General features: G+C 52.6%; 1 protein-coding gene across 3 annotated transcripts in view; it reads left to right on the top strand.

Moving 5' to 3' along the window:
- The window catches only part of ATP2B2 (ATPase plasma membrane Ca2+ transporting 2), a 116,822-nt gene that overhangs the window by 85,117 nt on the left and 17,814 nt on the right, over positions 1 to 13,891 (top strand). For all 3 annotated transcript variants that reach the window (XM_042910839.1, XM_042910832.1, XM_042910843.1), the window contains 4 exons: positions 2,593 to 2,834; positions 3,970 to 4,204; positions 9,955 to 10,134; positions 10,316 to 10,403. In XM_042910839.1, coding sequence (XP_042766773.1) covers positions 2,593 to 2,834; positions 3,970 to 4,204; positions 9,955 to 10,134; positions 10,316 to 10,403 — 745 coding nt within the window. The remainder of the gene's footprint in view (positions 1 to 2,592; positions 2,835 to 3,969; positions 4,205 to 9,954; positions 10,135 to 10,315; positions 10,404 to 13,891) is intronic.

The following is a 13,891-nucleotide window of genomic DNA, read 5'->3' as shown; positions in this document are numbered from 1 at the left end:
CCCATTCCCTCCGGCTAATCCCACCATTAGCCCACGTGGTGGTTTCTTGTTCTTACCTATTAACCTCTCCCACCATTCTGATCTGCATGGAGCCATCCCGCCAACAATGAGTAAGTGCCCACTGTGTGCTGGGCTTTATGCTGGTCCTGAGAACCCTGCAGAGAAACGAATCTGATAACTCATTTATTCAGGGGGAGACAGACCCATGAAGCAATTGTCAAAGACACTGTGATATTTGAGCTGGCCCTTAAAAAGCAAGGAGGAGGGGTGCCTGGGTGGCTGGCTCAGTTGGTTAAGCGCCTGATATCAGCTCAGGTCATGACCTTGAGGTTCGTGAGTTTCGAGCCCCACATCAGGTTCTGCGCTGATGGTGCGGAGCCTGCTTGGGATTCTCTCTCTCTTCCTCTCCCCCACTTGTGTTTTCTCTCTCTGTATCAAAAATAAATAAATAAATTTAAAGTAAAAAGGGAATGGAGGAGTTTGCCTTGCAGGGGAGGGGGAAGGAACAGCAGAGGCAAAGGCACAGAGGCATGAAACAGCTTGTGTTCAGCCAGCCACACAAGGAAGTGAGAGGTGCTGGGGGAGAGGTGAGTGATGATTTCACTGAGACCCCAGGGTGGGAGTTTGTGTTCATGCAGCCCAGCACCTGGCAGAGGGCCAGCACCCAGCCAGTGCTAAAGAGTGTGTGTCAGATCAGTGAGTAGAAAGAAGGAAAAGCGGAAGGGACCAGGAGAAGGGAAAAGTAAACTGTGCCTTAGTCATAGAAGGGAATCAATAGAACAGTCAAAAAAAAGAACAAATCAGAACCATAAACACAGGTGCCTCTCAAAGTGCAATTACATGAGCAAACAACTTTTAGAAGAATGTCTACAGTCTCCTTACACACACATACATGCAGTAGGTTAGGCTACATGTAATTGACCATTTTGACTTACAACATAGCAGTTTCAGGGGCGCCTGGGTGGCTCAGTCAGTTAAGCATCAGACTTCAGCTTGGGTCATGATCTCGCGGTTTGTGGGTTTGAGCCCCGCGTCGGGCTCTGTGCTAACAGCTCAGCCTGGAGCCTGCTTTGGATTCTGTGTCTCCCTCCCTCTCTGCCTCTCTCTCTCTCTCAAAACCAAATAAACATCAAAAAAATTAAAAAAAAAAAAAAAAAGGGACAAGCTGTTGACACACACGTAACTTGCCTGGACCTCAAGGAGATTATACTGAGTGAAAAGAAGCCAGTCTTCAAAAGTTACACATACAGTATGGTTGCATTTACAGAACAGGCTTGAAATGACAAAATGATAAAGATAGGGAACAGACTAGTGACTGCCAGGGCTGGGGGTGGGGGGGAAGGGAGGTGACTGCAGCTCTAAAAAGGGTGTCACAGGGATCAGATCCTTGTCATGAACTGTGTGTATCTTCATGTATCTTCCTGCTGGCGGTCGTGGGAATCCACACTCAATGCCGTTGCATAGAACTAAACACACACACGTGAGTGCATGTAAAACCGGTGAAGTCTGAGTGAGGTGGGTCTGATTGTATCGGTGTCAGTGTCTTGCTGTGACATTGTACTGTAGTCATACACAGGTGAGCACTAGAGGAAACTGAAGGAAGAGTGTATTTCTTATTGCATGTGAATCTAGAACTATCTCAAAATTAAAAAAAATTTTTAATAAATAAATAAAAATAAACATTTAAAACACACACAGGGTAATAATAATGCCACATTTGACACAGAGGTTCTTTCTGGGAGGAGGGGAGGATTCTGCAGACTGGGAAGGATACACAGGGGGATTCACCTGTATCTGTCATGTTTTCCTTCTCAAAAAGGGAAAATCTGAAGCTAATATGGCCTATTTCTCAGGTTCTACAAAGCTGAATGGTGGGTACACCAGTGTTTCTTTAATTATTCTCTATCCTGCTTTTATGTTTGAAACAGTTCGTGATTTATATATTTTTTAAGTTTATTCATTTATTACTTCTGAGAGAGAGAGGGAGCACACAAGCAGGGGAGGGGCAGAGAGAGAGGGAGACACAGAATCCATAGCAGGCTGCAGGCTCTGAGCCTTCAGCGCAGAGCCTGACTTGGGACTCGAACTCTCGAATGGTAAGATCATGACCTGAGCTGAAGTAGAACACTTACTTGACTGAACCACCCAGGTGCCCCGAAAGAGTTCGTGATTTTTTTTTGAAAAATTTTTTTAATGTTTATTTATTACTGAGAGACAGAGAGACACAGAGCGTGAGCAGAGGAGCGGTAGAGAGAGGAGACACAGAATCTGAAGCAACTCCCGGCTCTGAGCTGTCAGCACAGAGCCCGACGCGGGGCTCAAACTCACAAACCGTGAGATCATGACCTGAGCCGAAGTCGGTCGCCTAACCAACTGAGCCACCCTGGTGCCCCTGAGTTCATGATTTTTAAAACACAGATCTTGCTTAACTCCTTTCATCCAGAGCCAGGATTGGGTCTTGGATGGAGAGGGCTGAGGGTGTGGGTGGTGGGAAGGGGGCACACAGGGCTCTCTGAGAAGGGGAGGGGGTGGCTCGGCCCCAGGGCCTCAGCAGCAACCCCCTGTGAGCCACCTGGGCCTCTCTCTCTGCAGCCCCCGGAGAAGGAGGGTGCCCTGCCTCGGCAGGTGGGCAACAAGACAGAGTGCGGCCTGCTGGGCTTCGTGCTGGACCTGAAGCAGGATTATGAGCCCGTGCGCACCCAGATGCCAGAGGAGAAGCTGTACAAGGTGTACACCTTCAACTCTGTGCGCAAGTCCATGAGCACAGTCATCAAGCTGCCGGACGAGAGCTTCCGCATGTACAGCAAGGGTGCTTCTGAGATCGTGCTCAAGAAGTAAGCCGCGAGTGGTCGGGGAGGGGTGTGGGGAGCCGGGGACCACCAAGTCATGAAGCACGGGCTGTCCTACAGGCTGGGCCGAAGGGCCATCTGGCACTCAGAGGTGTGGGGAGGGCCCTGCCCAATGTCCCACGGCAGGACCACCTCCAGGGTTCCTCGCCCACTGCTTTTCTCCCCGTTTCCTCTTATAAATGTCTGCAGAGAGCCCTCCCCATCCTCCTCCCTACATCACTGGATCATCAGGAAGGGCTCTCCATCATCAGTGTTAAATCTCCCTCATTTTACTTCCTTTAGCATAAAGTGATTTTCATCGTGACCTAGTCTACTCTAGCTCCACGCTGGAATCACCCCAGGGAGCTTTAAAAAAAAAAAAAAAGAAAAAATAGGGCGCCTGGGTGGCTTAGTCAGTTGGGTGTCTGACTTCGGCTCAGGTCATGATCTCACGGGCCGTGGGTTCGAGCCCCCCGTCAGGCTCTGTGCTGACAGCTCCAGAGCCTGGAGCCTGCTTCAGATTCTGTGTCTCCCTCTATCTCTGCCCCTCCCCCGCTCAAGCTCTGTCTCTGTCTCTCTCAAAAATAAATAAACATTAAATAAATAAATAAATAAATAAATAAATAAATAAATAAATAAAAAGAAAAAACATTGATTCCTGAACTCACCCCAGACAAACTGAGTTGGGGTGAACCTCTGGGGCAGGGCTCACACACAGGTATTTATTTATTCAGTGTTTCTCCAAACCATTGTAATGTGCAAGCAAGGTCCAGAACCACTAGCATAACTAAGTTTCCTCCCCTTCGAAAATCACTTTAGTTGTGGAACAATTTTTTCAGATGAAATCTTGTGAATATAAAACAGATCAAAGTAGATGTGCTCTTGCTGAATGGACTGGGGCAAATATTATAAGAAGGCTGCCTGATTTCTTTTTGGCTGGTCTTGATTTCATCCCTCCCTGGGGCCCAGGGGCCTGGACCAGCCCTGAAGCATTATGGGAGTTGAACTGGATGGACACTAGTTGACCAACCACGGCCAGCTGAGCATCACTGGGGAGGGGGAGGTGAGCTCAAGCTGGTCAGAGGGAGGATCCTTGGGCCCTCAGCTGGACCTTACCCATCTCCCTCCCATCTGCCCCCAGGTGCTGCAAAATCCTCAACGGGGCAGGGGAGCCCCGGGTCTTCCGGCCCCGCGACCGGGATGAGATGGTGAAGAAGGTGATCGAGCCCATGGCCTGTGATGGGCTCCGCACCATCTGTGTGGCCTACCGTGACTTCCCCAGCAGCCCGGAGCCTGACTGGGACAATGAGAATGACATCCTCAACGACCTAACCTGTATCTGTGTGGTGGGCATCGAGGACCCCGTGCGGCCCGAGGTAGGCACCCTACCAGCAGGCTTGGAGAGTCTGGGAATCCAGCCTGCTGCCAACCTGACATAAGTTGCCTCACCTTTTGGAGCCTCGGTTTCCCTATAGCGTCCACAGGTTTTTTCTGCACATACTCCTAAACGTTCGGACTCATGAGACCAGCGTAGGCCACGTTTGGCATTGGTCTGCTCAGGACCCGTGGCAGCGCCCACAGCCGACTGCTGGGGATAGTCCCGGAGCCATCCACCCAAGCACCCAGAAACCTTCCCTTGCCCCCAAAGGACAAGCATGGGGGCTGCCCTGCCTTAGAAGCCTCTTGCCCCACAGGAGCCAGGATCTCCCATCTGAACAGTGAGAGAGTAGGACATTCCCAAGTGAGAGACACATAGCAGGGTTGCTGGTGGCACTGCTTAAAAGTATAAAAGCTCTGACCTGTTGACTCAGCATCTCCCAGTGGGGGTGGGGATGGCTTTTGATCTATTTGGTTTTTAGGCCGGGTGATTGATACACACAGAGCCAAATTCAAATGGTTCCATAGCACAGAAGGGGTGAAGCAGCCTCCCATGCCACCCCCAGTCCCCTGGTCTCTGCCTCACAGTTTCTTGGGTGACCTTCGCGGAGTGTCTATGCCCACAGTTTTTGGCAAGCTCTCCCAGGCCACCGTGAGGCTGGTCGGAAGCCTCAGGCTGGACCACCTCTAGGGTCGTACAAACATTTTCAGATTTGTTGGGCAGCTGCCCCTGGAGCACAAACCCTGCCTCCCTCAGTTTTCCCATCTGTCAAGGGGACAAATCACGTTGCCTTCCTCCCTCAAGAAGCGAGACAACGGAACAGATCGAAACAGACTTGCCCGTCACCCCCCAGACAACACATAGGATGCTCCCTCGGGTACACTTTCCGAGGCTGATCGAAGCCGCTGCAGCTAAAGCCATCAGAAGAGCAGCAGTCTGGGATTTGCCGGGTTATCTGGGGGTGTTTGGAGCCCTTGAAGTCACAGACAACGGGTGTCACCAGAAACAACAGATGTTTAAAAGCCTTTATTTAATGAAAACAGGAAGCGCCCATTTCCTGGCTGTTTTTCCTCAGTGAGAAAAATCTTGGATAATTTTAGCAAAGGAAGGGATTTTTTTTTTTTTTTGAAATTTTACAGCTACTTTATCTATGTGGAAAGTCTATTTCAACCAGATTGGTGCCCTTGTGGCTTGAGTCTTCATCATCTCTGGATCCTCAGTGGCCAGAACAGTTAGATGTCCAGTAGCTATTTGCCAAACAGATGAATGAATAAATACAAGGAAATGCTGGTGCAGTTTAAGGAAGCACCCCATTGGGTTGGAGGAACCCAGAGTGGCTTCATGAGGAGAAGGCAACTCACCTGAAAGAGAAGAAACTTTTGACACACAGGTTAAGGGAGAGAGGGTGTTCCAGACAGAGGGAACAGCGTGGACAAACGCAGAGAGGTGTCCAGGAAGGGATGCTAAGTGTTTGGAGTCTAGTGAATACCCCACTTTGGAGGCTAGGAAGAGGAGCCTGGAGCGACATTGTGAAGGGTCTCATGTCCCCATCCAAATCCGTTCACCAGGTCAGGCTTTGAGGGATGTAAGCAGAGAGACTGTTTGTGATGACCCACATTTACGAAGCACCTACCCTGTGCCATGCCCCTCGATCAGCAGTCCCTGCCCCCCAGAGCCCACAGCCTAATGAAATGCCTGGTAAAAAGGCAAGAGTAGTAGACCCAAAGCACATGAGAGCCTCAAGCCAGACCGAAGCGCAACACAGACGTCCAGGTACACGGGCCACCGCCCAGAAAGGAGGTGGAGTATCTCAAGGAGGTCGGAGATGCCCTGGGGTGTTTCTGGAATCCCCCCACATCCTAGGCAGGTCACAGACCTCTAAGGCACCTGGCCCAGAAATCATGGTGAAGCGTCCACACTATCCCACTGCCCCAAACAAATGGCCGCCCCTCCAAGTCCCCGACACCAGCTATGCCCCACCCCCACCGCATCTACATCCACACCCTCTGCACCCCTCCCCCTCTCCCAGAGCAGGAAGAACAAGCAAGGAAGACCATGGTCAGGTGTGTTGCCAGGCTCCCCACCGCCACCACCAGCATGGCTGGCTCCATGCGTGGTACTGTTTACCCCTGTCATGGCATCGTCCAGCCTCGCTGAGGGGTGTAGACTATCATCCCCATTTTACAGATGAGGATGCCAACGCTCAGGGGGAACCCCAGGGCAAAGCCCAGCCCAGCCTTTTGGTCCCTGAGCCCTCTCTCCAAGAGGGAGAGAAGCCTCCACCATACAGAGGAAAGCGCGGGGGCCATAAAAATGAGCTGCCTCTTTTTTCTCCCTGAGCCAGCTTGTTTTGGGGAGCCCCAGAGGGTGAGGATTCCATGCAGGCAGATTGCAGCTCCCGAGACAGCCTAAAAAGTATTAGTCTTTCTAAAACACAGTGCCAGTCACCTCATCACTAGTTCAGAACTTACCACGGTTCCCAGGCCTGAAGGAGCAAGCCCCTGATTCCAGCACCTTCTGACCTCGAGCCTTTCTCCAGCTTCATGGCCACCGGCTCCTGCCCCACAGCCTCAGCCCCTCCAGATCACCTGCCACACCTTCCTCCAGCACCCTTCCCACCTTCTGTGCCAGTGTCTCTCATGGGACAGAACCCTGTGGCCTGGGCCACAATGAAGTGGTCACCTGTGTAGTCCCAGCCAGGGCACAGTGCCAGGCACCAGAGCCTCAGTTAGTGTTAGCTGAACAGAAGCAACTCGAACGTCCCCTCCTCCAGGAAGCTTTCTCGGATTTCTCCTCTGCATCTACTTCCTTCTGAAGTACTGGCACCCTTCTCCTTGCTCCCAGAGCCCGTTGTACGGAGATCTTTACCAAAGACCCTGCCTCCTACAAGGGTACAGCTCTGACCCAGAGCAACTGCTTTCTCATCTGAAAAAAAGAACGATTCTGTGAAAGGATATGATAGACTTGTTCCACTGTGGAGCGTTCAGCCTGGGAGGGAGTGAGCACCCTGTCACCAGAGACCTACAAGCAGAAGCTGGCTGGCCATCTGTTGGGATGCCTAGCAGGAGAGCTAGGCAACGAGGAGAGAGTCAGAGTCATGACCTGAAGTCCCTTCCAACTCCAAGACTTCAAGCGTCTTTAAACCAAACAAAACCTAAACTATTCCTTTGAGGGCAGGAGCCAGATCAGGTGGATGTCCCCGAAAGAGCAGTGGCTCTTTCCGTTCCTCTGAACAGGAGACAGCAGGGGGCTGCAGCCCGGGTTACAGCCATTTTGAGGACATCGATCAATTATGTAAGCAGGATGTTGGACACTCCACATCCCCACTCCCTCTGGCTCTGTAAAAAGAGGTCACGGTTGCCTATGTGAGCAGCAGCTATGGCACGAGGCAGAGGCCTTGCTCATGTGCCCCCTGCCCAGCCCCAAGTGGGCTCTTCCTCAGGCCCTGGAAATGCAGCCAGAGGAGACCCGTGGTCAGCTTACCCTACTCCAGCCCTTGTGACAGGGAGATCACTACCTCTCACCACAGACCTGGTCTCTTATACGATTCTGGTAGCTGGAGGGTGCATTCTCCTGACCTTGGCCGGGACCCTGCCTCTTCATGATGTTCGTTCCCTGCTCTACCACAAGATGGCCATGCTCAGGAGTCTTGATTTTCTCTATAAGCAGCTGGGAGGGAGTGACACCCCAGGCTGAACTCTAGGCAGGTCATTGGAGGTCAGGTAGGGGAGCGACGGAAGACGGGCGAAGCCAGAAGCAGGGAGACTGGGGAGGGGCTGGGCAGTGGCCCCCACTTGGAATGGTGGCGCTCTGTGCTGAGGGAATAGCAGATGCTGTGGACGGGGGTGGACAGAGGCTAGATATTTTCAAGATCAATCCTTGTTTCTAAAATTCCTGAGGGCGGGAAGGGGACCAGCAGGCAGGAGCTGTCCACAGTCAGGTTTTGAAACAATGTTCTGACTCTTTGTATTAGTTGCCATGATGCAATAGCACAGACTGGGTGGCTCAGACAACAGAACTGGATTCTCTCACGGTTCTGGAGGCTGGAAGTCCAAGATCAAGTGTTGGCAGGGTTGATCTCTTCTGAGGGCCATGAGGGAGAATCTGCTTCATGCCTCCCCCAGCCCCAGCTCGTGGGGGTTTGCTGGCAATCTTTACTGGTCCTTGGCAGCAACACCCCAATCTCTGCCTTTCTCTTTATATGACATTCTCTGCGTGTGTGTCTGGGTCCAAATTTCCCCTCTTCATAAAAACTCCAGTCACACTGACTGAGGGCCACCCTACCGGCCTCAACTTAATTACCTCTATAAACACCCAATCTCCAAGTAAGGTCATATTCACAGGCACTGGGGGTTAAGACTTTAACATATCTTTTTTTTCTTAATGTTTATTTATTTTTGAGAGAGAGGGAGAGAGAGAGAGAGAGAGAGAGAGAGAGAGAGAGAGAGAGAGAGAGAAGCGGGGAGGGGCAGAGAGAGAGGGAGACAGAATCCGAAGCAGGCTCCAGGCTCTGAGCTGTCAGCACAGAGCCTGACACGGGGCTCAAACCCATGGGCTGTGAGATCATGACCTGAGCCGAAGTGGGACACTTAACCGACTGAGCCACCCAGGTGCCCCAAGACTTTAACATATCTTTTTGGAGCAGCCACAGTAATCAAATAATCACCAGACCCTCTCAGCAGCAACTTTGCAGAGCGGGGATGGGAGTGACCTCCCAGACACTATGGGTACGAGATGAGGGGGAGACAGACTCCCTGAATCCAAGCCTGAGATTCTAAAGTGCTTTGGTCTTTTGATACAACCGGACTTTCTGCCCTTGACGTGTCCTCTTCCACTCAGAGACTTTGTGCAGCAAATAGCAAATATTACCTTATTATTTTATCATTTGTCACTGCCCATGGGTAAGAATCACTTGTTCAGTTGATCTGTGTTGTGTGTAAAGGGCTGTGGCAGCTCCAGGCTGGTTTCTGCATCCTAATTGCTGGGCAGATAAATCCACAACTCTGTACAGGGGCAGGGACTGGGGGGATGGGGAGAGAGGGGAGGGTGCTGCCACCTGCTGATTGGCTGAGTCTACTCTGGCCTGATTGGCCCAGACATCAGTCTATCATTGCAGTCAGGGCAGGAGGCAGTCCTTACTCTCTCTGGGGAATGTCCTGTTTTACAGGAAGCATAATCATTTGTATGTATCCTAAGCCAGTGTCACATTCTGTAAATAAAATGCTCCCAAGTGCAGTATCCCCCCAACCCCCCCCCCCAAAAAAATCTAAAAATACACAAACATACTTGTCACTGAATTTGCAGGAACTGTGCATGTGGATAAAGCTGTGCATGTGGATAAAGCACATTCTCATGCAATAGTAGAGTATTCTACTCCTGCCTGGGGCCAGATCTGAGAGGGTGTTATTGGGGTCTTTCTCAAATTCCTTGCCCAAGTCAGGATAGCCAGTGGTTTCATCTCAGGACAGACTATCATGGTGATAGGTGGTAGCTGCCTGAGGCTCTACTGAGAATTCTGAGACCACATCAGGGTTTAATCACAAGATTCTGTGATCAATTAACAATGCCTGCCATGGGCACAGGAAAGGAGGAGATGGCCCATATTCCATGCATGCTATCGGTATCTCATGGTCATCCAGGCTCCTTATGATAGGGCTGCCTGTGAGCAGGGCTCACTCTGGAATCCACGGGGCAGTGAGGGCCTGCCCCAGGTGGTGCTCACTCCCATGGCTCCTGCCCTCCTGCCAGGTCCCAGAAGCCATCCGCAAGTGCCAGCGAGCGGGCATCACAGTCCGCATGGTCACCGGTGACAATATCAACACGGCCCGGGCCATCGCCATCAAGTGTGGCATCATCCATCCTGGGGAGGACTTTCTGTGCCTGGAGGGCAAGGAGTTTAACCGGAGGATCCGCAACGAGAAGGGGGAGGTACGTACCCAGCACAAAGAGTCCACAGAGGGATGAGCTAGGATGGGAGACTGGGAGGCATGGGGGCTGCGTGACTGTGCAGAAGCCAGCCAGCGTGCCACTAAGAGCCCAGTGACTTTGGGTGAGTCCCCTCCCTTGTCTAGGCCTCAGCTTCTCTCTCAGACCCCCCATCCCTCTCCAGATTGAACAAGAGCGAATTGATAAGATCTGGCCAAAGCTACGGGTGCTGGCTCGCTCCTCCCCCACGGACAAGCATACCCTCGTCAAAGGTAAGACTTGGGGGAGGCAGTTCTGAGGACAGAACCCCCTCTTCTCCTGGTGCCTGCAGCTTCTTTCCAGGACAGAGGGGCTTGTCTCTCCCCGGCAAAACCCTTGTCTCTCCCCATTGCAGCCCTGGGAGGCCCTCTAAGGGCCACAGTGAGATGGGGAGGTTGTGAATCTTCTCTCTGGGTGCCACTCTTCTAGGAAGCAATGAGACTGGGCATGTGTAGGTCCAAACCTCTTGGCCTGAGGGCCAAGGGGGGCCCAGAGATGTGTTGTATTTGGCTGGTACAGTGCCTTTGTTTATGTTGAATTTGGATGGCTTTATACAAACTCTCCTCTCACTTTTTTTTAAAAGAGCCCTTTTTTTGAGGGGGGGGAGCACAAGTGAGCAAGAGGCAGAGAGAGGGAGGGAGAGAGAGAAAGAGAGAGAGAGAAGCAGGGCTTACCCAAAGTGGGGCTTGTGGGTTTGTTTGTTTTTTTTTTTTTTACCATAAGTGGGGCTCATTCTCACCCAATGCAGGGCTCGAAATCACAAACTATGAGATCATGACCTGAACTGAAGTCAGATGCTTAACTGTCTGAGCTACCCAGGCACCCTCCCCTCACATTTGAAGCAGTCCTCACCACTCCTTGTCATCTGACATTCAGCGCACTTCACTTATTTGTGTTCTCAGTCTGGCCCCAGAGTTGTGAGTTTGAGACCCTTGGTCTGCCTGCTCTCTGAGGACCCCAACCAACAACTGTAACCAGGACCCCAGGGGTGGTTTATCCCGGGAATAGCAACCTGAGAAATGAGGCCAAAAGCTAACATCTTTCTCCTTCCTTGTCTCCTTCTGGATACAGGGCATACAATTTGCTGAGCTCATGCAGGTGGCCAGGTTCTGGGCACTTTTACAGTCATGCCTTCCTGGCTTCCCATCCTGGCTCTGCCACTGACCTGTTCTATAGCCTTGGGCAAGTCCCTCCTCTTCTGGGACTCAATTTTCCCATCTTTAAAATGGCCATAGAAGGGCAGATTTCTGGCTGAGGTCATCCCTAGGGCATCTCAGATTCTCCTCCCAAAATACTACCCAAGGACATTAATGGAGGCAGATGTGGCCCAGGGACAGAAACATAGAACCTCAGAACCACAGATACCAGAGCAGGAGGCCCCTCACCCCATCCCCATTTATTTTTCAATCACTCCTTCATTTACTTATTCATTCTCTTGATAAATGTTTATTGAGGATCTACTAAGTGCAAGGTCCTGCTCTTGGCAGACATGGTCCTTCCCTTTTGGAATTCACGGTCCAGATTCCATCCAGCAGACATTAAATAGCTTTCCTCCCATAGACCTGGAGGCTGCATTGGTGGAAGAGAAGGGTGGGACTGTCTGTTGGCCTCTCACTCAGGCTGGGGATGGGTGTCCCCTAACAGGCCGTCAAGGTGGGTTGAGACTCCAGGAGAAAGGGCCTGTGTTTCAGGCAGGGAAGAGGACTGCACTGTGAAAGCCCAGAAGATTTCCAGACACTTTGAAGGAGTGGAAAGAAGCTGACCTGACCAGGCAGGGACCTCAAGAGAGAGAGAGGAGCCAGTGAAGGGGGTGCCGGTGTCAGATCGCGTAGGGCCTTGAACGCCAGGCTGCTGACCTGAGCTGTTAGCCCAGGGTTGGGAGCCTTTGGGTGGGCCTTGAGGGGAAAGCATTGTTTTAGAAAGTTCACTCCCCGCTTGTGGGGAGAATAGCCTGGAAGCAGAGGGACCACCGAAGCTGTCCATCTGTGAGAGGTGATGCCAGGACCAGGGTGGTGACAGCACAGGTGGAGCTGGAAGGCAACGGGTCAGAGACCTGCTTGGGTGGCAGAAGGATATGGGCCCAGCAGCTGTTCGGATGTAGTGGAGGTCTGACAGAGGGGAGGGGTCCCATATTCCCTCTGTCTGTACCTGTTTGAGAGCCGGCAATGTGTCAGCATGGCCCCTGGGTTTTGGATGGGCAGCTGGATGTGAGGAGTCACAAGGGACACGTTTGAGAGCAGAGTGTCATGTGCAGTTTAGGGCTGGCTGAGCTGGAGGCCCTGTGACATCCAAGTGGGGCGTCCAGAAGACAGCTGGCCATCCATGCAGTCAGGACTCAGGAGAAAGATTAAGGCACAGGTGGAGCGTGCCAAGTGGGGAGAGCCAACTGAACCCAGGAATCTCCCATGTGAGCGATGGGCAGAGGCCGAGAGACCGAGAAGAGGCCGCCAGAGTGGTAGGAGGACAGCCAGGAGCGGTGGGGTCTAGGAAGACAAGGAAGGGAGCCTGCTGAGGAGGAAGGTACAGTCCATGGCATGAATGGCACTGAGAGGTCCAGAGAGACAGAACAGGGGTGTGGCCACAGGAGATGGCCACAGGAAGGCCCTTTGTGACCACACACGGTGGGGACATGTTAGTGGGGTGGTGGGGCCATGCCAGCGCTAGAGGTGGAGGAATGGGGTGTGAGAGGAGGTGTCCTCCCAGCTCCCCCTCTATTGGGACCAGTGGGAGGGCTGGGGCAAAGCTGGTACCAGCCTGAGGGGCCACAGAGGAAAACTTGGCCCCCTTCCTGCTCTAGAGGAGCACGTAGGCAGGCTGAGGGAACCAACGGGAACAAAGTCCTCAAATGCCCAGTAGACAGAGACTGGAGGCCGAGTCTTGGGGGGCGACTCAGGGACAGCCACCAGCTGGGGGGAGCAGCCCAGGATGACTCCCGGAGTACGTGGCCTTGGAGCTGGGCCTTGAAGAGGGTGGAACTTGGATATTTGCAAAGAGCTGGGGGAGTGTTGGGAGGCTACGAAGTCTCCCAAGTCAAGAATCCATTCCCTCATTCCATAGGCTGCTGCTGTTTGCCAGGCACAGGAAGGGGGAGACACATATGGGAGCTACAGTGATCTGATTAGGGCAGGCGAGGGTCCTCAGGGAGTCACAAAGGTTTCCCGGGGGAAGTGGCTTCTGAGCTGAGACCACAGGTGGGTGACAGCACAGCTGCTGAGGGAACAGCCCATGTAGACAGGGGCAAGGAAGCCAGCTTTGCAGACCGAGAGCCATTCCTATGGCTGGAGCACAGATTGGGGGCGGCCTGAGGCGAGAGAAGAGGAGATTGGAGAAGGGGGCGAGGCCTGACCACAGGGAACTTCAAATTTTCAGAGGGAGCTAAGAACATGGATGTCACCCCGAGGCCAGGGTGGGCAGTGAGAGAATGACTCTCAGTTGGAGGGAGGGGACAGGTCTGTCCCAGGGCTTAGAGAGAGCCCCTGGCACTGCTGTGCAGATTGGAGGGGCAGCCTGGGGTTAGGGAGAGGGCAGGGGGATGCTGGTGGCAGAGGGAACAGGGCAGAGAGAAGTGGAATAGTTCACCTGGGATCTCGGAGCACAATCTGCAAGCCTTGGCCATGGATGTGAGGTGCGGGACGAGAGAGAGACATGTCAAGAGTGACATTCAAATTTCTGTCCTGTCCGTGGACATGTCCTCTCAAACTCCACGTGGACCCCATGATGA

This window comes from Panthera leo, chromosome A2, assembly GCF_018350215.1.
Source record: "Panthera leo isolate Ple1 chromosome A2, P.leo_Ple1_pat1.1, whole genome shotgun sequence".
NCBI classification, from domain to species: domain Eukaryota; kingdom Metazoa; phylum Chordata; class Mammalia; order Carnivora; family Felidae; genus Panthera; species Panthera leo.
This window is presented reverse-complemented; position numbering and strand designations above follow the sequence as displayed.